General features: G+C 42.4%; 1 protein-coding gene across 10 annotated transcripts in view; it reads left to right on the top strand.

Moving 5' to 3' along the window:
- Window positions 1-24,249, top strand: part of PLCB4 (phospholipase C beta 4) — a 489,193-nt gene that overhangs the window by 409,385 nt on the left and 55,559 nt on the right. For all 10 annotated transcript variants that reach the window (XM_088844295.1, XM_088844296.1, XM_055426743.2 and 7 more), the window contains 3 exons: window positions 15,338-15,440; window positions 19,414-19,578; window positions 22,180-22,384. In XM_088844295.1, the coding sequence (XP_088700421.1) occupies window positions 15,338-15,440; window positions 19,414-19,578; window positions 22,180-22,384 (473 nt within the window). The remainder of the gene's footprint in view (window positions 1-15,337; window positions 15,441-19,413; window positions 19,579-22,179; window positions 22,385-24,249) is intronic.

Raw genomic sequence — 24,249 nt, forward strand, 5'->3', positions numbered from 1 at the left:
TAGTCACCAAAAAGTAATGCTATGAATGTTGTTTGAAGTACTTAAATAGTGCTCCCTAAAATCTGTGAACCAAGTAGTGAAATAGGAAATGTAAATTTCACTGAAATGCTGGAAAGTTAAATGAAAGAAGTTAAAGAAAGTTCTGTGGAAGAACTTTCTTATAGTTCTTGTATAGACATTCTGTACTAGTTCTATACAAGAAAAAAACTGTGTGGCCATTTTTTTTTTCCTCCATGCAGATGTCCCCAAGTGGTACTGCAGGTAAATAATCTCAAACCATGCCCAAAGCCTTCTAGACTAATCGAGTAGAGTACCATTTCTTCCCGTCACACTACTGTCAGGATTCTCTTGGCCTCCCTGGTTGGATATGTAATGTCCATCACTAAAAACAGCCAGTGGATTCAGAATGCCTACTCCCACCTCTTCCTGCCCACCAGTGCACCTGCACCCACAGGTGACAATCCTGTTCCCCAGGTCACCCACCTCAGCATACAGGGCATTTGCCTCTGCTGTGTGTTCTGAAGGAAATGAAAATTGTATACCTTAAACTAATGAAGTGTTATATTTCAATTCAGTTCAGTTCAATTCAGTTCAGTCACTTAATTGTGTCCGACTCTTTGCGACCCCATGAACCACAGCACGTCAGGCCTCCCTGTCCATCACCAACTCCCGGAGTTCCCTCAAACTCATGTCCATTGAGTCGGTGATGCCATCCAGTCGTCTCATTCTCTGCAGTCCCCGTCGCCTCCTACCTCCAATCCCTCCTAGCATCAGACTCTTCTCCAGTGAGTCAACTCTTCGCATGAGGTGGCCAAAGTATTGGAGTTTCAGCTTTAGCACAAGTCCTTCCAGTGAACACCCAGGATTGATCTCTTTTAGAATGGACTGGTTGGATTTCCTTGCAGTCCAAGGGACTCTCAAGAGTCTTCTCCAGCACCACAGTTCAAAAGCATCAATTCTTCAGCGATCAGCTTTCTTCACAGTCCAACTCTCACATCCATACATGACCACGGGAAAAACCATAGCCTTGACTAGACGGACCTTTGTTGGCAAAGTAATGTCTCTGCTTTTTAATATGCTATCTAGGCTGGTCATAACTTTCCTTCCAAGGAGCAAGCGTCTTTTAATTTCATGGCTGCAGTCAGCATCTGCAGTGATTTTGGAGCCCAAAAAAATAAAGTCTGACACTGTTTCCACTGTTTCCCCATCTATTTCCCATGAAGTGATGGGACCAGATGCCATGATCTTCGTTTTCTGAATGTTGAGCTTCAAGCCAACCTTTTCACTCTCCTCTTTCACTTTCATCAAAAGGCCTTTGAGTTCCTCTTCACTTTGTGCCATAAGGGTGGTGTCATCTGCATATCTGAGGTATTGATATTTCTACCGGCAATCTTGATTCCAGCTTGTGCTTCTTCCAGCCCAGCGTTCCTCATGATGTACTCTGCATATAAGTTAAATAAGCAGGGTGACAGTATACAGCCTTGACATACTCCTTTTCCTATTTGGAACCAGTCTGTTGTTCCATGTCCAGTTCTAACTGTTGCTTCCTGACCTGCATACAGGTTTCTCAAGAGGCAGGTCAGGTGGTCTGGGTTCAATTAGGTTGGTGTAAAAGTAATTAAGTTTTGCATTGTTGAACTTTACCTTTTGATACTGCATACATTCTTAAATAAATCTGGTTATATTATACATCATGAATGCACATTTCTCACTTTATGTTTTTTACCTAATGACTTATTACTTGATGTTTACTTTATATTTATTTTAGACTATAGAAATGATGTTAGACAAAAAGTAAATTTGAGTGATTTTTTTATTCAAGTTCAAAATGTGTCGGAAAGCAGTGGAGACAATTTGCAACATCAACAATGCATTTGGCCCAGGAACTGCTAACGTAGAGTGTGGTGGTGGTTCAGAAGTTTTGCAAAGGAGACAAGAGAGATGAGGAGCATAGTGGCTGGCCATCAGAAGTTGCCAGCGACCAATTCAGATCAATAATCAAAGCTGATCCTCTTGTAACTGCCCAAGAAGTTGGCAGAAGAACTCGTTGTCGACTATTCTGTGGCCATCTGGCATTTGAAACAAATTGGAAAGGTAATAAAGCTCGAGAAGTGGGTACGTCAGGAGCTAACTTAAAGTCAAAAATATCGTTGTTTTGAAGTGTTGTCTTCTCTTATTGTACACAACAACAGTGAACTATTTCTCAATCGGATTGTGACATGCAATGAGAAGTGGATTTTATATGACAACTGGTGACAACCAGCTCAGTGGTTGGACCTAAAAGAAGCTCTGAAGCACTTCCCAAAGCCAAACCTGCACCAAAGAAAGACCATGGTCACTGTTTGGTGGTCTGCTCCCCATCTGATCCACTACAGCTTTCTGAATCCCAGCAAAACCATTACATCTGAGAAGTACGCTCAGCAAATCAATGAGATGCACTGAAAACTGCAAAGTTTGCAGCCAGCTCTGGTCAACAGAAAGGCCTCAGTTCTCCATGACAATGCCTGACTGCATGTCTCACAACCAGCACTTCAAAAGTTGAACAAATTGGGCTACGAAGTTTTCCCTCATCCACCATATTCATTTGACCTCTTGCGAACCAACTACTACTTCTTCAAGCATCTGGACAACTTTTGGCAGGAAAAATCCTTCCACAACCAGCAGGAGGCAGAAAATGCTTTCCAAGAGTTTATCAAATCCTGAACCATGATTTTTATGCTATAAGAATAAACAAACTTATTTCTCATTGGCAAAAATGTGTTGATTATAATGGTTCCTACTTTGATTAATAAAGATGTGTTTGAGCCTCATTATAATGATTTAAAATTCATGGTCCAAAACCGTAATTGCTTTTGTACCAACATACTATCTAACCTATTATCCCTGTAATAAAACAGGGGTGAAAAAAGAAATTAAAATTATGGTTCTAAAGAAAACAGTATAATACACGTTTAGAGTAATTTTTAAGCTGCCTTGTTATTTAGTGCCAAACATTGAGAACCAGGAGACTGTGTACATAAATTGATGGGTGGATCCCAGTTGGGGCTGAGGCCCCAGGGGCAGCCATGGTGCAGGGGTAAGAGCCCTTGGCACTAGCCCACAGGTCTTCCACAGGCTGATGTTGCCCTGGGCAGGCAGGTGAGGCCCTGAATCTCAATTTCCTGCTGATAAAATGAAGCCAGTAATACCCATCCCCCTAGGTTTGCTGTGGCAGCTCAGTGAGATTGAACTGAGTGTATGTATTTGATGTCCTTTATGAACTGCAGATTTCTTTGGAAAAGTGAGGTTAAAGAAAAGCTTAAGCCCATATGGCTGATCACAGGCAGAGATCACAGACTGTCACAGCGGTCCTGTGAGGAGCCTGGGGGGTAAGGTGGGGTGGGCGGAGCGGTCCTCCTGTCCACACTGGCTGTGACCCTCCCAGAGCCTTCACATGGCTCAGGACAGGCTTTTCATTCCTCCTCAGGAGTTCAGCAGCTCCTCCTGCCCAGACACGGGGTGGGCATCGTTTCTATGGTAGAGGAGCCCCAGTGTTACTGAACCAAACTTGTCCACCTGTCCACACTCAGCGAAGTCCGTCAGTTGTGGGCTATGCTCAAGGAACTTGCAGTGTTTGTTGTAAGGCCCCAGGCAAGAGAACAGGTGTCTCCTATTCTAACCCCCTGGACTTCCTGAAGAATTTCAGCAAAGCATTGTTAAAGGCCAGGTGAAGTAGGTGGGGATCTGTCTCACCACAGTTCACATGCTCAGTGTCTCACGTTCTGCACTGCTTATTGCAAAATCCTTTCATGAACAAGGATGGTGCTATGTTAGCCTGGTTTTTCCAGTAGTCATGTGTGGACATGAGAGTTGGACCATAAAGAAGGCTGAATGCTAAAGAATTGATGCTTCTGAACTGTGGTGTTGGAGAAGACTCTTAGAGCCCCTTGAGCTGCAAGGAGATCCAAAGTCAATCCTAAAGGAAACCAATCCTGAATATTCATTAGGAGGGCTGATGTTGAAGCTGAAGCTCCAATACTTTGGCCATCTAATGTGAAGAACTGACTCATTAGAAAAGACCCTGATCCTAAGAAAGACTGAAGGCAGGAGGAGAAGGGGAGGACAGAGAATGAGATGGTTGGATGGCATCACCGACTCAATGGATATGAGTTTGAGCAAGCTCCGGGAATTGGTGACAGACAGGGAGGCCTGGAATGCTGCAGTCCTTGGGCTCACAAAGAGTTGGACACAACTGAGCAACTGAACAACAGTGTCAGCCTGGATTCTGTGCTTGTGTTTTTGAGATAATGTGACCAAAAGCTTAAGTCCAACCAGAGGAACTGAAAAATCTAACCGTTCCCTGGGGCATCAGGACTACAGGAGGCATGAACAATACTCCTGTCTCCTGTCCCCCTGCCCCTCCACTTTCCTCCACATCCAGCCTGGAGGCAGAGCTCTTGCCCACAGGGCAGAGAGAAGCCATCTTTCCTGACTGTGCTGTGCTCCTGAGGAGTCTAGCTGGCAGCAGAGATGGGCCGGCCGTGAAGGACGCGTGCAGGGGCATTGGAGGCACCCTGGGGCTTTCACCCCATTGCCTTTGTCTTGCTCCTGCCCACCTGCAGGGACTTTTGAAAAATCCTCATGGGCTATGTCTGAGGGTTTCTGTAAAGAGATGTTTTGTGTCTTTTAGGCCTATGGTGGCAAACAATACTTGTAGAAACCCCTGAATCTCAAAACAGTAACCAAACATCAGAAACTTACTTGGGACTCCCTGTCAGGTCTGTGGGCAGTTTGTTTAGGAGTCCACACCACTGCATCCTTTAAGTGTGATTTTTACTGGGGAGTGAACAGTAGTTTTTTCCAGTGAGTCAACTCATCGCATGAGGTGGCCAAAGTATTGGAGTTTCAGCTTTAGCATCAGTCCTTCCAATGAACACCCAGGATTGATCTACTTTAGAATGGACTGGTTGGATCTCCTTGGGGGTGGGAGGAGACAGGGATGACAGAGAATAAAATGGCTGGATGGCATCACCAACTCGATGAACATGAGTTTGAGTGAACTCCGGGAGTTGGTGATGGACAGGGAGGCCTGGCGTGCTTTGATTCATGGGGTCGCAAAGAGTCGGACACGACTGAGTGACTGAACTGAACTGAACTGAGCAGTAGTTTATTATAGACTCATTTCTTAAGTTGGAAAAGCAGGAAGTACTTCTACACTTTCTAATAAAACAAAATAGAGCAAACTATTTTCTCAAGTATTTCCAGGCTTTTGGAGGAAACCAGACAGTTGCTATCAAAATACTATGATATTTTATGATTCAAAACTACACACTTTTTAAATGACTCTGTCAAGTTAGAATCTTAAGATCCGTGGCAACTTTCTGTTAATCAGCAGCCATTTTGCTTGCTTGCTGGTAAATAAAATGAGGGCGTGTTGATAGCATCTCAGATGGGGTGAAGCAGGATGAACTTTCTTATTCCACCATCCTTGATTCTGTAACTCCTATCCGTCCACCTGGCTGAAAGCCCTTCTCTCCAGCCCCTGCCTCCGAGGCCTTGGAAGTCCACAGAGAATTCTTACATCAATTCACTTGCCATTGACTTTAGACTTGCCCTGTGGCCATCACACAGACCTGGATGCTTGGAATGGGTTCATTTCCCACACCTAAAAACACCAGGCAGGACCAGCTATGTAGTCTGTGGGACCCAAGTGCTCCGTGTTCACAAATCATTAAGAATTGGGAGAGTAGCCGCAGAGCATTAAGCCAACGAGGAAGCTCTGCAGTGGCACAAGCTCCACCCTCAGAGCCAGGGCTCCAGCTTCTGCTTGCCTGTCAGTGTCCAGGGGCCCTGACCTACACAACCCCTAAGTTGTGAGTGACAGTCTCTGTTGCCTTAGGCCCCAAATAGACAGTTGTTCAAGACGAGCTGGCTAAGGGTCAGCCCCAAGCCAGGGATCTGTCAAATATCTGAAGCTAAATCCAGCCTCTGAATTAGAACTTCAGGTGTTAAATAGAAAAGAGTAGGAAAAAAGCATTGCTTTGCCAGGCAAAAGGGCCACATCAGGCTAATGCCCTCAAAACTAGTAGTTTTATAGAAATGGTTCAAAGAGGGCATGACCAGCTTGTAGGCACTCTTCTGCCTGGTTGATGGTGCAGTAATTGAGAGTCCGCATCAGCAGTCTCCTGGTTCCAGCCTGTCTGGGGCCTGAATGCTTGTAGACAGCTTGCAGGTAATTTCTCCCACCTTGTGTTTCAGTATCTGCAAAACAGCTCAAAAGTATTGTTATGTTTATCCCTTGAGGGGATTGCCAGGACCTTGCCACAAGGCTTTTCTACTGTTTCTTGCCTGCTTCTCCCTTATCTCCACATCCTCTCCCATCCCTAATAAGGAACTGTTTGAGTCTGCTTAGTGGAACCCAGTGCATTCTATTGGCAAAACTCTATTAGCCTTTGCCCTGCTGCATTCCCTACTCCAAGGCCAAATTTGCCTGTTACTCCAGGTGTTTCTTGACTTCCTTTTGCATTCCAGTCCCCTATAATGTAAAGGACACTGTTTTGGGTGTTAGTTCTAAAAGATCTTGTAGGTCTTCACAGAACCGTTCAACTTCAGCTTCTTTAGCGTTACTGGTTGGGGCATAGGCTTGGATTACTGTTATATTGAATGGTTTGCCTTGGAAACGAACAGAGATCATTCTGTCATTTTTGAGATTGCATCCAAGTACTGCATTTTGGGCTCTTTTGTTGACCGTGATGGCTACTCCATTTCTTCTAAGGGATTCCTGCCCACAGGAGTAGATATAATGGTCATCTGAGTTAAATTCACCCATTCCAGTCCATTTTAGTTCGCTAATTCTTAGAATGTCGATGTTCACTCTTGCCATCTCCTGTTTGACCACTTCCAACTGGCCTTGATTCATGGACTAACATTCCAGGTTCCTATGCAATATTGATCTTTACAGCATCAGACCTTGGTTCTCTCACCAGTCACATCCACAACTGGGTGTTGTTTGTGCTTTGGCTCCATCCCATCATTCTTTCTGGAGTTATTTCTCCACTGATCTCCAGTAGCATATTGGGCACCTACCGACCTGGGGAATTCATCTTTCAGTGTCCTATCATTTTGCCTTTTCATACTGTTCATTCAAAGATGGAGAAGCTCTATGCAGTCAACAAAAACAAGACTGGGAGCTGACTGTGGCTCAGATCATGAACTCCTTATTGCCAAATTCAGTCTGAAATTGAAGAAAGTAGGGAAAACCACTAGACCATTCAGGTATGACCTAAATCAAATCCCTTATGATTATACAGTGGAAGTGAGAAATAGATTTAAGGGCCTAGATCTGATAGAGTGCCTGATGAACTATGGACGGAGGTTTGTGACATTGTACAGGAGACGCTGGGCTGGAAGAAGCACAAGCTGGAATCAAGATTGCCGGGAGAAATATCAATAACCTCAGATATGCAGATAACACTACCCTTATGGCAGAAAGTGAAGAGGAACTCAAAACCCTCTTGATGAAAGTGAAAGAGGAGAGTGAAAAGGTTGGCTTGAAGCTCAACATTCAGAAAACGAAGATCGTGGCATCTGGTCCCATCACTTCATAGGAAATAGATGGAAAAACAGTGGAAACAGTGTCAGACTTTATTTTTTGGGGCTCCAAAATCACTGCAGATGCTGACTGCAGCCATGAAATTAAAAGACGCTTACTCCTTGGAAGGAAAGTTGTGACCAACCTTGATAGTATATTAAAAAGCAGAGGCATTACTTTGCCAACCAGGGTCCGTCTAGTCAAGGCTATGGTTTTTCCCATGGTCCTGTATGGATGTGAGAGTTGGACTGTGAAGAAAGCTGATTGCCAAAAATTGATGCTTTTGAACTGTGGTGTTGAAGACTCTTGAGAGTCCCTTATACTGCAAGGAGATCCAACCAGTCCATTCTAAAGGAGATCAATCCTGGGTGTTCATTGGAAGGACTGATGCTAAAGCTGAAACTGCAATACTTTGGCCACCTCATGCGACGAGTTGACTTACTGGAAAAGACTCTGATGCTAGGAAAGGTTGGGGGCGGGAGGAGAAGGGGACGACCGAAAATGAGATGGCTGGATGGCATCACCGACTCGATGGACATGAATTTGAGTGAACTCCGGGAGTTGGTGATGGACAGGGAGGCCTGGCGTGCTGTGATTCATGGGATCGCAGAGAGTCGGACATGACTGAGCGACTGAACTGAACTGAACAGGAGACAGGGATCAAGACCATCCCCATGGAAAAGAAATGCAAAAAGGCAAAATGGCTGTCTGAGGAGGCCTTACAAATAGCTGCGAAAAGCAAAGTAGAAAAGGAAAGATATAAGCATCTGAATGCAGAGTTCCAAAGAATATCAAGGACAGATAAGAAAGCCTTCCTCAAAGATCAATGCAAAGAAATACAGGGAAGCAAAGAATGGGAAAGACTAGAAATCTCTGCAAGAAAATTAGAGATACTAAGGGAACATTTCATGCAAAGATGGGCTCAATAAAGGACAAAAATGGTATGGACCTAACAGAAGCGGAAGATATTAAGAAGAGGTGGCAAGAATACACAGAAGAACTGTACAAAAAAGATCTTCATGGCCCAGATAATCGCGATGGTGTGATCACTCACCTAGAGCCATACATCCTGGAATGTGAAGTCAAGTGGGCCTTAGAAACCATCACTACGAACAAAGCTATTGGAGGTGATGGAATTCCAGTTGAGCTATTTCAAATCCTGAAAGATGATGCTGTGAGAGTGCTGCACTCAATATGCCAGCAAATTTGGAAAACTCAGCAGTGGCCACAGGACTGGAAAAGGTCAGTCTTCATTCCAATCTCAAAGAAAACGAATGCCAAAGAATGCTCAAACTACTGCACAATTGCACTCATCTCACACGCTAGTAAAGTAATGCTCGAAATTCTCCAAGCCAGGTTTCAGCAATACGTGAACTGAAGCTGGTTTTAGAAAAGGCAGAGGCACCAGAGATCAAAGTGCCAACATCCGCTGGATCATGGATAAAGCAAGAGAGTTCCAGAAAAACATCTATTTCTGCTTTATTGACTACACCAAAGCCTTTGACTGTGTGGATCACAATAAACTGTGGAACATTCTGAAAGAGATGGGAATACCACACCACCTGACCTGCCTCTTGAGAAACCTATATTCAGGTCAGGCCATTAGAACTGGACATGAAACAACAGACTGGTTACAAATAGGAAAAGGAGACGTCAAGGCTGTATATTGTCACCCTGCTTATTTAACTTATATGAAGAGTACATCATGAGAAACGCTGGGCTGGAAGAAACACAAGCTGGAATCAAGATTGCTGGGAGAAATTTCAATAACCTCAGATATGCAGATGACACCACCCTTATAGCAGAAAGTGAAGAGGAACTAAAACGTCTCTTAATGAAAGTGAAAGAGGAGAGTGAAAATGTTGGCTTAAAACTAAACTTTCAGAAAACTAAGATCACGGCATCCAGTCCCATCACTTCATGACAAATAGATGGGGAAACAGTGGAAACAGTGGCAGACTTTATTTTGGGGGCTCCAAAATCACTGTGGATGCTGATTGCAGCCATGAAATTAAAAGACGCTTACTCCTTGGAAGGAAAGTTATGACCAACTTAGATAGCATATTAAAAAGCAGAGACATTACTTTGCCAACAAAGGTCCATCTAGTCAAGGCTATGGTTTTTCCAGTGGTCATGTATGGATGTGAGAGTTGGACTAATAAGAAAGCTGAGCACAGAATTGTTGCTTTTGAACTGTGGTGTTGGAGAAGACTCTTGAGAGTCCCTTGGACTTCAAGGAGATCCAGCCAGTCCATTCTAAAGGAGATCAGTCCTGAGTGTTCACTGGAAGGACTGATGCTGAAGCTGAAACTCCAATACTTTGTTCACCTCGTGCGAAGAGTTGACTCATTGGAAAAGACCCTGATGATGGGAGGGATTGCGGGCAGGAGGAGAAGGGGACAACAGATGATATGGCTGGATGGCATCACTGACTCGATGGACATGAGTTTGAGTGAACTCTGGGAGTTGGTGATGGACGGGGCCTGGCATGCTGTGGTTTATGGGGTTGCAAAGAGTCAGACACGACTGAGCGACTGAACTGAACTGATTGGGACCCAGTGCTGACCCCCTGTGAAATCTAGAACTATCATGCATTACCTCCCCTTGTAGCTGATGTCTGATGCTTCGCCAGACAAAGCTGGTAGGCTTCCTTGGAAAAATATGTGAAGAATTGTATTACTCATCTACTTGAGCTTTTGCTGTATCATATTTTTGGTGATTAATGCTGGCCACAAAAAAGGCCCAACTCTAAAACTCTACAAACATAGAAAACAATGTGTTCTATAGTTAGAGAGCTTTTATGTTAATATTACAGGTTGTTTCCTCCTCGAGACAGGTTGAATGTTTGAAGTCATCTTTGATATTTGAACAATTTTATAAACTTTCTGTATCCTTGATTTAAAAATCAGTGTCATTGCTATATTTGAAATAGATAATCAGTAGGAACCTACTGTATAGCACAGGGAACTCCACTTAATTCTCTGTAGTAACCTATATGGGAAAAGAATCTGAAAAAGAATATATATAAGTACATAACTAAATCACTTGGCTGTACACCTGTAACTAACGCAACATAAATCAGCTATATTCTAATATAAAGTTTAAAAAATGTTAAAATAAAAATCAGTATTGTCCTCAGAGGCTCTTTATTGCTGGTTACATCCAAAGGGAATGTGGGTCTATTTATTAACATGTTTTGTTCAGACATAGAAGATAACAAAGAATGTCAGCTTTTCCAAAACCAAAAACACGACTGTAAACTTTTCTTTAAGGAAAAATATTGTGCTTTGGGATTCCCCTTGGTTGCATTTTAAAGAATAGTAATTGATTTAACATCATCTACAGTTGAAAATTATAAAAGTCAATGGCAACCCACTCCAGTACTCTTGCCTGGAGAATCCCATGGACGGAGGAGCCTGATAGGCTGCAGTCCATGGGGTCACGAAGAGTCAGACACGACTGAGCGACTTCACTTTGGACTTTTCACTTTCATGCATTGGAGAAGGAAATGGCAACCCACTCCAGTGTTCTTGCCTGGAGAATCCCAGGGACGGGGGAGCCTGGTGGACTGTCGTCTATGGGGTCGCACAGAGTCGGACATGACTAAAGCAGCTTAGCAGCAGCAGCAGCAGAGTTGAAACTTATAAAAGTTATACTTTAAGTGGTATGAAAGATTTGATCCCAAATTATGATTCTTTTTCATGTAAAAACAAACCTATAGTTTTGGGGAAAGTGCTTTTATTTTCTGCTCATGTGAAGTGAGAGTTGCTCAGTTGTGTCTGACTCTTTGCGACCCCAGGAACTATACAGTCCATGGAATTCTCCATGCCAGAATACTGGAGTGGGTAGCCTTTCCCTTCTCCAGAGGATCTTCCCAACCCAGGAATTCCCAACCCAGGTCTCCCGCATTGTAGGCAGATTCTTTTCCAGCTGAGCCACAAGGGAAGCCCAGGAATACTGGAGTGGGTAGACTATCCCTTCTCCAGTGGGTCTTCCCAACCCAGGAATCTAACCAGGGTCTCCCGCATTGCAGGCAGATTCTTTTCCAAGTGAGCTATCAGGGAAGTTGATAGCTCATATTTTTGCTGATATTAGTATGTAATTTTCCTATCTATAATTATTGTCATTTAAAAAATGTTGTTTTGGAGAGATGGAGTTCTTTGACATAGTTTCAGGAAAGTTATGGAATCCAGGCAGAGTGTGATTCTGTGACCATACCCAATGGTGATAATGGGCAGACAGTGCTGAGGATCAATTTCAAAACTTTAATCATACAAAAAAGTAAACCCATAGTCTTCATCTGTCACCTTCTAACATCCCCTGCCCCCATCCCAACCTTAAGCAACCGCTAATCTACACACTGTCACTACATTTTTGCCTGTTCTGCACATTTCATGTGAATGGATTCATATAATATTTGGCCTCTTTATGACTCTCTTCAATATTTGCAAGGTTCACCTATGTTGCACTGTGTATCAGTACTTTATTTTCTTTATTCCTTTTTGTCACTGAAATAATTTTATTGCTTATTATTAATTTTCCATTGTGTGGATATACCTCATCTTGTGTGTCTATTCATCTTTTGCTGGAAGTTTGAATTGCTCCATCTTTTGGTTATGAATAATGCTGCTATGAGCCTTCATGTGCAGGTTTCGTGTGAGCATGTGTTTTCACTTTTCTTGGGTATACACATAAGAGAAGGGTTACTGGGTCGTTTGGTAACTCTGTGTAACTGATGAATTCTAGACTGTTTTCCACAGTGGCTGCATCATTTTACATTCCCACCAGCAATGTTGAGTGGGGGCTCCAACTTCTCCATCTTCTCATCCATATCCACGTCGATTTTCTCTTTTTTTCCTAGTTGCCCTCCTAGTGTGTGTTCAGTTCATTTCAGTTCAGTTCAGTCGCTCAGTCATGTCCGACTCTTATGACCCCATGGACTGCAGCACGCCAGGCCTCCCTGTCCATCACCAACTCCCACAGTTTACTCAAACTCATGTCTGTTGAGTTGGTGATGCCATCCAACCACCTCATCCCTTCTCCTCCCGCCTACTGTGTGTAATGGTATCTTATTGTGATGCTGGCTTGAATTTCTCTCATGACAAACGATTTTTAAGCATTTTTTCAAGTGCTTGCGGGCCATTTGTTTGTCTTATTCGGAGAACTGTCTATTCGAATCCTTTACCCGTTTTTTAACTGAGTTAATTGTTCTTCATATATTTTAGATACAAGTCTCTTATCAGATAAATGATTTGTAAATATTTTCTCCCTTTCTATGATTTCTCCCTTTCTTTTCACTCACTTGATAATGTTCTTTGAGTGCAAAAATATGATGAAGTCAAGTTTATGTATTTTTGTCTCTCACTGCTTATACTTTTGGAGTTATATCTAAGAATGCATTGTCAAATTCTGACTCACAAAGGTTTACCCATTTGTTTTCTTCTAAGAGTTTTATAGTTACAGCTTTTTACAAATAGATCCATTTTGAGTTAATTTTTCTACATGATTTGAAACAAGGAAGTAATTTTACTCTTTTACATGTGTCTATTCAGTTGACCTAGCATCGTTTGTTTAAAGACTGTTCTTTCCCCCACTGAGTAGTCTTGGCATCCTTGTCAAAAATTATTTGCATAGATATGAAATTATTTCTGAACTCCCAATTCTATCTCAAGGATTTATGTTAATCCTTTTTCCAATACCTGGCTGCTTTGGCTACTGTTGCTTTGTAGAAAGTTTTGAAATTAAGAAGGACAAGACCTGCAACTTAGTTCTTCTTTATTGAGATTGTATTGAGAATTCTTGGTCTTTGAGTTTTCATGTGAATTTGAGGATCAGCTTGTCAATTTCTGTAAAGAAACCAGATGAGATTTTGATAGAGATTGTATTGGATCTGTATAGCAATTTGAGAGTAGTGCCATCTTAACAATATTAAGTCTTCTGATCCATAAACACAAGATATATTTCCATTCATTTAGTTCTTTTAAAATTTTCTTTATCAGTGTTTTGTGATTTTCAAAGTACATGTACTTACTTTGTTAAATGTATGGCTCAGAGGTTAAAGCGTCTGCCTCCAATGCAGGAGACCCGGATTTGATCCCTGGGTCGGGAAGATCCCCTGGAGAAGGAAATGGTAACCCACTCCAGTATTCTTGCCTGGAGAATCCCATGGACGGAGAAGCCTCGTAGGCTACAGTCCATGGGGTCGCAAAGAGTCGGACACGACTGAGCGACGGAATGGAACGGAGCCCTAAGTATCTTATTCTTTTAGGTCCCATTATAAATGCAATTATTTACTTAATTTTGTTTTTAGATTGTTCATTGCTTGGTGCATATAAATAAAATTGATTTTTATATGTTGATTTTGTATCCTAGAACTCATTTATTAATTCTAATAGCTTTTTAGTGCACTCTATAGGATTTTCTATAAAAAAGATCATGTTGTCTGCAAACAGAAATAGTTTTACTTCTTTCCAGTCTAGATACCTTTTATTTCATCTTCTTGCCTAATTATCCTCACTAGAATTGGAGACCTCAGAAAACAAAGATTATGGCATCTGGTCCCATCACTTCATGGAAAATAGATGGGAAAACAGTGGAAACAGTGTCAGACTTTATTTTTTTGGGGCTCCAAAATCACTGCAGATGCTGACTGCAGCCATGAAATTAAAAGACACTTACTCCTTGGAAGTAAAGTTATGACCAACCTTGATAGTATATTAAAAAGCAGAGACATTACTTTGCCAACAAAGGTCCATCTAGTCAAGGCTATGGTTTTTCCCGTGGTCATGTATGGATGTGAGAGTTGGACTGTGAAGAAAGCTGATCGCCGAAGAATTGATGCTTTTGAACTGTGGTGCTGGAGACTTTTGAGCATCCCTTGGACTGCAAGGAGATCCAACCAGTCCATTCTAAAGGAGATCAATCCCGGTGTTCATTGGAAGGACTGATGCTAAAGCTGAAACTCCAATACTTTGGCCACCTCATGCGACGAGTTGACTCACTGGAAAAGACTCTGATGCTGGGAAGGATTGGGGGCAGGAGGAGAAGGGGACGACCAAGAATGAGATGGCTGGATGGCATCACCGACTCGATGGACATGAGTTTGAGTGAACTCCGGGAGTTGGTGATGGACAGGGAGGCCTGGCGTGCTGTGATTCACGGGGTTGCAAAGAGTCGGACACGACTGAGCAACTGAACTGAACTGAAACTACATTTCATTTGATTATGAAGATGCATAGCAATCCATAGTAATGTTAACGCTGCCTCTGACTCTGACACCAGTATAAATCACAGATATTTTTATATCTCATTATAATTGTTAGTGATCTCAATATAGTTTTATGATTATCAGTACTTTGAAACTATGCTAATTATCAAACTTGCTATTAGATCCCATAATTTGATATATTAATTAAAACAAGATATTTTCCATATTTTGATAACTGTAGCTCATATAATTGGTTTTTCATTGTTATTCTTTGCATTTTATTTAGTGCATGTAAGAGCATCAAGTTCCAGAGAAGACAATAGTGTCAGGAAATCATAGATGTCCCGGAGCCTGGATCTAAAGAACATTTCCTCTTCCCTGTTCCTTGTTGGGGTCATCCACAGGACAGGGTTATTCTCTTCAATTCTTGGGATCCTGACCTAAAAGCCTATTTCCTAAGTTAGAAATGGGGATAAAGATGTATTCAGGGTCTTGAATAGTGATTTTCTGAGTCTTTATAAAGAAACTATTTAACTCTTTCTATCCTTTTGTCCCACCAGGTACCTTCTCAAACCAGATTTCATGAGACGGCCCGATCGAACATTTGATCCCTTCTCTGAAACGCCTGTTGATGGGGTTATTGCAGCCACTTGCTCCGTGCAAGTAAGTCTCCTGCTCTCCACAGAACAGTGTAAAAAGAGTGGGTCCAGGTGGTCTTGGAAAAGCCTTAAAAAATTGCAATTAAAATATTTAATGTCAAGTTGCAAGATCCACGCATTGCTCTCAACTTTAACATTTTTTTTCTTGAGATACATTTTTTTCTACTAGTGAAATTATTAGCTACTTTTCATCAAAGATACCAGATAAAAAGTACCCAGTGGAAAATGTGGAGCAATGGGAACTCTTGGCCATTGATGGTGGGAATGCAAAATCTTATGACCACCTTGGAAAATAGTTGGGTGGTTTCTCGCAAAACTCAACATTCTCTTAACACGTGATCCAGCAGTTGTACTGCTTGGTATTTCCCAAACAAATTAAAAATTCACGTCCACGTGAAAACTTACACAGGGATGTTTGCAGCAGTTTTATTCATACTTGATAAAATTTTGAAAGCAACCAAGGTGCCACTTAGTGGGTGAATGGATAAAGAAGCAATGAATGGTATGTCCAGACAGTGGAATATTACTTAATTCTAAAAAGAAATGAGCTATCAAGTCACGAAAAGACATGGATGAAACAAATGAACATTCAGTTCAGTTCAATCACTCAGTCCTGTCCGACTCTTTGTGACCCCATAAACCACAGCACGCCAGGCCTCCCTGTGCATCACTAACTCCCAAAGCTTACCCAAACTCATGTCCATTGAGTCGGTGATGCCATCCAACCATCTCATCCTCTGTCATCCCCTTCTCCTCCCACCTTCAATCTTTCCCAGCATCAGGGTCTTTTCCAATGAGTCAGTTCTTCACATCAGGTGGCCAAAGTATTGGAGTTTCAGCTTCAACATCAGTCCTTCCAATGAACACTCAGGACTGATTTTCTTTAGGATGGACTGGTTGGATCTCCTTGAAGTCCGAGGGACTCTCAAGAGTCTTCTTCAACACCACAGTTCAAAAGCATCAATTCTTCGGCGATCAGCTTTCTTCACAGTCCAACTCTCACATCCATACATGACCACTGTAAAAACCATAGCCTTGACTAGACGGACCTTTGCTGGCAAAGTAATGTCTCTGCTTTTTAATATGCTATCTAGGTTTGTCATAACTTTTCTTCCAGGGAGTAACCATCTTTTAATTTCATGGCTGCAGTCACCATTTGGGAGCCCAAAACAAAAGTCTGCCACTGTTTCCCCATTTATTTGCCATGAAGTGATGGGACTGAATGCCATGATCTTAGTTTTCTGAAAGTTTTAAGTCAACTTTTTCACTCTCCTCTTTCACTTTCATCAAGAGGCTCTTTAGTTCCTCTTCACTTTCTGCCATAAGAGTGGTGTCATCTGCATATCTGAGGTTATTGATATTTCTCCCGGAAATCTTGATTCCAGCTTGTGCTTCATCCATCCAGTTAATGAATATTACTAAGTGAAAAAAGCTAGTCTGAAAAAGTGGCATACTGTTTGATTCCAACTAAATGACATTCTGGAAAAAGGCAAAACTATAAAGATGGTGTAAAAAAAAAAAAAAAAGAAAAGACCAAGAATTTTGGGGAGGGATTAACAGGCAGAGTACAAAGGATTTTAGGGCAGTGAAACCATTCTGTATGATTCTATGATAATAGATACATGTCATTATATTTACATATTTTCCAAATCCATTAAATGTACACCAGAGTAAACTCTGAAGGTAAACCATGGCTTTGGGTGATAATGAAGTTTCAATTTAGGCTCACTGATTGTAACAGACATGCTCCTGAGCTGTGAGGTGTCCCTAGTGAGGGGACAGGAGCACTATGTTTTCTTACCAAGTTTGCTGTAAACAGAAACTGCTATAAAAATAAAGCATAGTAATGAAAAATACCTGCTATATGAGTACGTTGATACAGAATTCTAGAAAATGCAAACTAGTATAAAGTAACAGAAAATAGATCAGTAGCTTCCTTTAGACAGACAGAAGAAGGGATGGATTACAAAAGGGTGCAAAGGAACTTTGGGAAGTGATGGAAAATTTTGTTGCCTTAATATTGGTGACAGTTTTATAGATGTGCTCATATGTCAGAACTGATTTCATTGTAGACTCTAAACATGTACAATTTATTTAATGTCAGTTATGCCTGAAAAAGGCAATGCCAAAGAATGCTCAAACTACTGCACAATTACACTCATCTCACACGCTAGTAAAGTCATGCTCAAAATTCTCCAAGCCAGGCTTCAGCAATATGTGAACTGTGAACTTCCAGATGTTCAAGCAGGTTTTAGAAAAGGCAGAGGAACCAGAGATAAAATTGCCAACATCTGTTGGATCATGGAAAAAGCAAAAGAGTTCCAGAAAAACATCTATTTCTGCTTCATTGACTATGCCAAAGCCTTTGACTGTGTGGATCACAATAAACTGTGGAACATTCTGAAAGAGATGGGAATACCACACCACCTGACCTGCCTCTTGAGAAACCTGTATGCAGGTCAGGAAGCAACAGTCAGAACTGGACATGGAACAACAGACTGGTTCCAAATAGGAAAAGGAGTACGTCAAGGTTGCATATTGTCACCCTGCTTATTTAACTTATATGCAGAGTGCATCATGAGGCACGCTGGGCTAGAAGAAGCACAAGCTGGAATCAAGATTGCCGGTAGAAATATCAGTAACCTCAGATATGCAGATGACACCACCCTTATGGCAGAAAGTGAAGAGGAACTCCATGGCCTCTTGATGAAAGTGAAAGAGGAGAGTGAAAAGGTTGGCTTGAAGCTCAACATTCAGAAAACGAAGATCATGGCATCTGGTCCCATCACTTCATGGGAAATAGATGGGGAAACAGTGGAAATAGTGTCAGACTTTATTTTTTGGGCTCCAAAATCACTGCAGATGCTGATTGCAGCCAAGAAATTAAAAGACGCCTACTCCTTGGAAGGAAAGTTATGACCAGCCTAGATAGCATATTAAAAAGCAGAGGCATTACTTTGCCAACCAAGGCCCGTCTAGTCAAAGCTATGGTTTTTCCCGTGGTCATGTATGGATGTGAGAGTTGGACTGTGAAGAAAGCTGATCGCCGAAGAATTGATGCTTTTGAACTGTGGTGTTGGAGAAGACTCTTGAGAGTCCCTTGGACTGCAAGGAGATCCAACCAGTCCATTCTAAGGGAGGTCAATCCTGGGTGTTCATTGGAAGGACTGATGCTAAAGCTGAAACTGCAATACTTTGGCCACCTCATGCGACGAGTTGACTCCCTGGAAAAAACTCTGATGCTGGGAGGGATTGGGGGTGGGAGGAGACGGGGAAGACAGAGAATGAGATGGCTGGATGGCATCACCGACTCGATGGACATGTGTTTGAGTGAGCTCCGGGGGTTGGTGATGGAGAAGGAGGCCTGGCGTGCTGTGATTCATGGGGTCGCAGAGAGTCGGGCACGACTGAGCGACTGAACTGAACTGAACTGATGCCTGAAAAAACTGCTTCATAATGATTAGCTATTAGATAATGTGAAAAAACTTAATAATGAGCTATAATTATTTGGAAATAGGTGAAAAAAATCTTTCCATAGCTTTATAATAGAAGTGGGTAATATCCATGACTCATATAATACAAAAAATAGTTGTCCGCAGCATCTTAACCTAAGTGCCCACGCCTGTGAAATGAAGCAGTCAATACTGCTTTTGTAATACTTGTTTTTTTTAAAAAAAATAACACTGTCCTCTCTGTCAGTGGTCAGTATCAGTTTAGCATTTTGGCGTTACTTTTCTTTCTGTGTATCTCTTTGTAAGACTTCTGAAAGAATTCAATAAAAGTGACTTTGGGAACTATGAAAGGATCTTAAGGCATATTTGCATTGACCACTTCAGTTTAGTAAGGAGTGAGTACGTTATTTCCAGAGATGGTCCAATTTCTAAAGATGAACAGAGCCTCTCTCCCTGCCAGATGATTCTGTTACTGATGATTACACCAGCTTAACTTCTCTTTCCTCCCATTCTCTTCTGCTCCAGGTCATATCAGGTCAGTTCTTGTCAGATAAGAAAATCGGCACATATGTAGAAGTGGATATGTATGGGCTGCCCACGGACACTATCCGAAAGGAATTCCGCACTCGCATGGTGATGAACAACGGACTCAATCCAGTTTACAATGAAGAATCATTTGTGTTTCGGAAGGTAGAGTGTTCTCAGTGCGTCAGACCTGCTCTGCTAAGTTAGGAGCTGCATGTCAGTGGAGAGATACTACATGATCTGCAGACAGTCATTTAACCCCAGATGTCTTCTTCCAGTGCAGATGCTCTGCAGCTGTCGTGCGATGATTGTTTCTGTGTGTCCCTGTCCTTTTCGGTCTCCTTCCTCCCCGGAGGAGCCTACCTTCCCCACGCAGTGCCCAAGCTCTGGGTTCACAGTGTCCTCAGAGGGAGCCCCACAGGCAGACACCGTCGCATGTGGGAGAGCTCTTCCCTGCCCTGGCAGCTAGTGACTCACAATATTCCTTTGGCCACCTTCAGTGGGTCAGTTGGTATTGTCCTGTGCCTCCAGGAGGTGTGGTCCTGTGTATAATATGTATAGGTTCTGTGTATAATATGTTATTTTTGTTTTCTGGGTTTTATCTTCATATTATTCTTTGATCCTATGGGCTTCCCCAGTGACTCAGTGGTAAAGAATCTGCCTGCTGTGCAGGAGACATAGGTTCGATCCCTGAGTCAGGAAGATCCCCTGGAGGAGGGTATGGCAACCCACTCCAATATTCTTGCCAGGAAAATGCCGTGGACAGAGGAGCCTGCCGGCCTATAGTCCATAGGGTCACAACGAGTCAACCACGACTTGGAATGACTGAGCACACAGACAGATCAGTCATTCTCTATAAGGCTTCAGGTTTTAATCTTGTAACTATTTTCTCCCATTTGTTTCTCTTTCATCAACGGAAGATATAGTGAAAAATCCATGCCCTGGCAGTACTCTCTGAAATGCCTGTTTCTCTCTCACTTGTTCTGTTATCATGACCAGAGTGCTTTCTTGGTGCTTCTTTGGCATAGGTTTTCCAAGTGTCTCTATTCCATTTGTGTCGTTCAACACAGATAATCACCTTTTTATCTTAACAAAAATATGAATTATCAGCCTAAGAACTGGCTGACCAGTTTGCAGAAAGCATGTTACAGAAGATCAGTATAGTTCAACAAATCAAGCCGTTTTGAGATGTAGGCTTTTCCGATTATGTGAATCCCATTATCCATGCAACACCCTCCCCCTACCTTTTCACCTTCTCTTCTATAATCAGAGTGTAGCGTGAGTTGCATACAGCTGTGATGTGTCTTTTTTCTTCCCAGGTTTTTCTGTTTGTTACAGCTGGATCTGTTGTCACTACGGCCAGTGTTTTGCACAAAAACAAATCATCCCTACACACATTTCTGGAAATTCAGAGAGTTGATTTCAGGCTCTGTTTTTGATGCACAGGGAAATAAACTTGCTTTTTACACGCAATATTACTGGCCCCAGAAACAAGATGCCGATTTTGGATCCTTTCCTGCTCTTCTGAAGTTACATTGCCTTTCGTTGATACCCAGTGCTTCAACTTTATTTTCTTTCTTCTGTTACTGTTTTTGTTCTTTGCATGAATCTCACAGAGTAAGCCCCATTCACCAAATGAGGAACAACACAGTGACTAAAGTTGGTTTCACCTTTTCATCTTCATGAACTGGAACTAAATTATAACCTCTAGGCATAAATAAGCAGCCAATTCATTGCCTAGCTTTAGACATAGTGCTCAAATCGACTAAGGTGTCTTAGCTGCTCATAGCCAATAAATAGAAATTCTTGATTAAAAACATCAGATTTTCTTCTGTCATGTTGCTGTTTTATATCTAAATAGGGTTTCTGCTGTCTGAGCTCAGATATTGTGTCCATGTATTCGGTTTGGGGGTGGCAAGGGTAGATGTCTTGTGCTGTGTGTGCTCAGCCACTGAATCGTGTCTGACTCTTTGTGACCCCATGGTCTGTAGCCTGCTGGACTCCTCTGTCCATGGAATTTTCCAGGCAAGAATACTGGAGCAGGTTGCCATTTCCTTCTCCAGGGGATCTTTCTGACCCAAGGATCAAACCCACATCTCTTGAGTCTCCTGCATTGACAGGCAGATTCTTCACCATGATGCTACCTGGGAAGACTCGATGTCTTGGGTATATGTTAATGTTTCTAGCTGTCTCATCTTTATTTAATATCCCAAAATGTGTTAAAAACTGAGGAGTGCAAAGAAAAATAATCCAGATTTATATATAAATTGTCTTTTATACATGAGGCATTTCTTCAAAGATACTGTCCATATTCTCAAAAACAGGGCTCAATGTCAGAAGCAGCCCAGCAGTAGAAAGATCAAAAGATTTGAAATCAGGTGGCCCAGGATCCAGACCCAACTGTCCCTGACCATCTTTGACATAAGGGGAAGTCACTTTTCCTCTCCAGGTCTCTTATTGCTCACCCATTATGTAGGTGGTAATGGGGAAAGATGGCAAGGGTTGGATTAGTCAGCTTTTATATCCATTCATTCCATCTAAAATTTTCAGGGACTGATTTCCAGGAAACCTGTTCCCATTGTCTTTCTCAATATTGTGGGCACTGTAATTTACACAGTATATGTTAGGAATGTAAACTGACCATCAGCTTGTTTGCACCATGAAGGAGGCTTTCCGAGCAGTATGGGTATGGTCCAGGTCCCTGGCGTTGCGATTCTTGGGAGCTGTGTCCCGCAGATCAATGCCAAGCGCCATTTGTCTTTGCAGGTGATCCTCCCTGACCTGGCTGTCTTGAGGATCGCCGTGTATGATGACAACAACAGGCTGATCGGCCAGAGGATTCTGCCCCTGGATGGCCTCCAAGCAGGCTATCGACATATATCCCTCCGAAATGAGGGAAATAAACCTTTATCGCTGCCAACCATTTTCTGCAATATTGTCCTAAAAACATATGTGCCTGATGGATTCGGAGGTAAGTCAGACTTTTAGGTACAGAATATTTTTGTGTATATGTTTTTCCCCCTAAATTTCAAGATTATAAGCTATTTCACCAATGGTTAAAAAAAAAGTCTGTTCCCGCCAATGCTGCCAACCCTGTCGGCTTAAAGAAATCAGGCATAAATAGTTGCCTCAGGTTTCCTAGCAGGAAATGAAAAGGCAAGTCTAGATTAACTTTCAAGTTCTTTATTTTAAAATGCTGTCATTTTATTTTTTTAATTTTCATATATATGTTTCACATATATGTTTGTGAAGAATGCATTTCTACCATCATTCAAAGGAGGAAAGGCGTGAATAATGTAGAGCCATAGACATCAGTTGGTTTCACCAAAAGGTTTAAATTGAACTCCATTATCAACATTCCTGGACTTTTCCCCCAAATCTACAGGGGAGTTCAATTTCACAAAAAATCCCGTCATCAGTCCATGGAAGACCACTTTCGGTTACACCAAAGACATCAATGAAAGTGAAAGTAAAAATCACTCAGTAATGTCTGACTCTTTGTGACCCCATGGACCCCTCCATGTGACCCCATGGACCCCATAGAATTCTCCAGGCCAGAATACTGGAGTGGGTAACCTTTCCCTTCTCCAGGGAATCTTCCCAACCCAGGGATCAAACCCAGGTCTCCCGCATTGCAGGCAGATTCTTTACCAGCTGAGCCACCATGGAAGCCCAAGAATACTGGATTGGGTAGCCTGTCCCTTCTCCAGCAGATCTTTCCAACCCAGGAACTGAACAGGGGTCTCCTGCATTACAGGCGGATTCTTTACCAACTGAGCTATCAGGGAAGCCCAAAGTCATCAATGGGAGGAATCAAAAGTTGGACAGTCTTAAAGTGAAAGTGAAAGTCTCTCAGTCATGTCTGACTCTTTGTGACCCCATGGATGGTAGTCCACAGAATTCTTCAGGCAAGAATACTGGAGTGGGTAGCCTTTCCCTTCTCCAGGGGATCTTCCCAACCCAGAGATCGAACCCAGGTCTACCCACATTGCAGGTGGATTCTTTACCAGCTGAGCCACAAGGGAAGCCCAAGAATACTGGAGTGCTGTAACTTTAAGATCCCTTCTCCAGCAGATCTTCCCAACCCAAGGATTGAACCCAGGTATCCCTCATTGCAGGCTGATGCTTTACCAACTGAGCTCTCAGGGAAGCCCCAAGTCATAGGATTCTGGTAAACCCACATATTAAGTTTTTATAACCCCCAACTGAGCCAAGAACATTAAAGGAAAACAAAGATCCTCTATATTCTCAGAGTCCACTGAAACATAAGGAAACAATAGTACAGCAAAATACATCAAATAAACAAGGGTTCAAGTCCCAACTTTCCACTGCTAGCAGGTGACCTTGAGATAGTGTTATCACCTGTCAACACGCCCCACCCCATCTCTGGCCTGTAAAGGTACTGATACTGTTTCCCTCACAGCATCCTTGTGATGTGTGCTTCTCATTACAGTTCATAACACAACAAGGCATGTGTGCCATGTGTGTGCACAGGCGTGTGTGGCTCCAAATGCAGCTCAGTTTCTGTACTATTCTAGTTTGGGGAGCTTTGGGTGATTTTGTTTTGTGTTTTTAATAATGCAGTCTTCTCTGTAGGGCAGAGTTTCTGCAACTAATACTCAGCATTAACAACCCAATTGTGGGTTCCAAAAGTAAAGTCAGCCAAGAGAATTTTTCAATTGCAAAATTGAGAGTAAAGATTTCTTCCTCTTTCCCTTTGTTTTTTTTTTTAAAGGAAGCCAATTACAGGTCACAACACAGAGTAACAGTTATGAGCACGTGGCAGAGGCTGGGATGGGGTGCTGTGGGCCAGGTGAGCAGGGCAGAAAAGAGACA

The sequence above is a fragment of the Moschus berezovskii genome, chromosome 15 (assembly GCF_049115385.1).
Source record: "Moschus berezovskii isolate FMDL1 chromosome 15, NW_MosBer_1.0, whole genome shotgun sequence".
NCBI lineage: Eukaryota > Metazoa > Chordata > Mammalia > Artiodactyla > Moschidae > Moschus > Moschus berezovskii.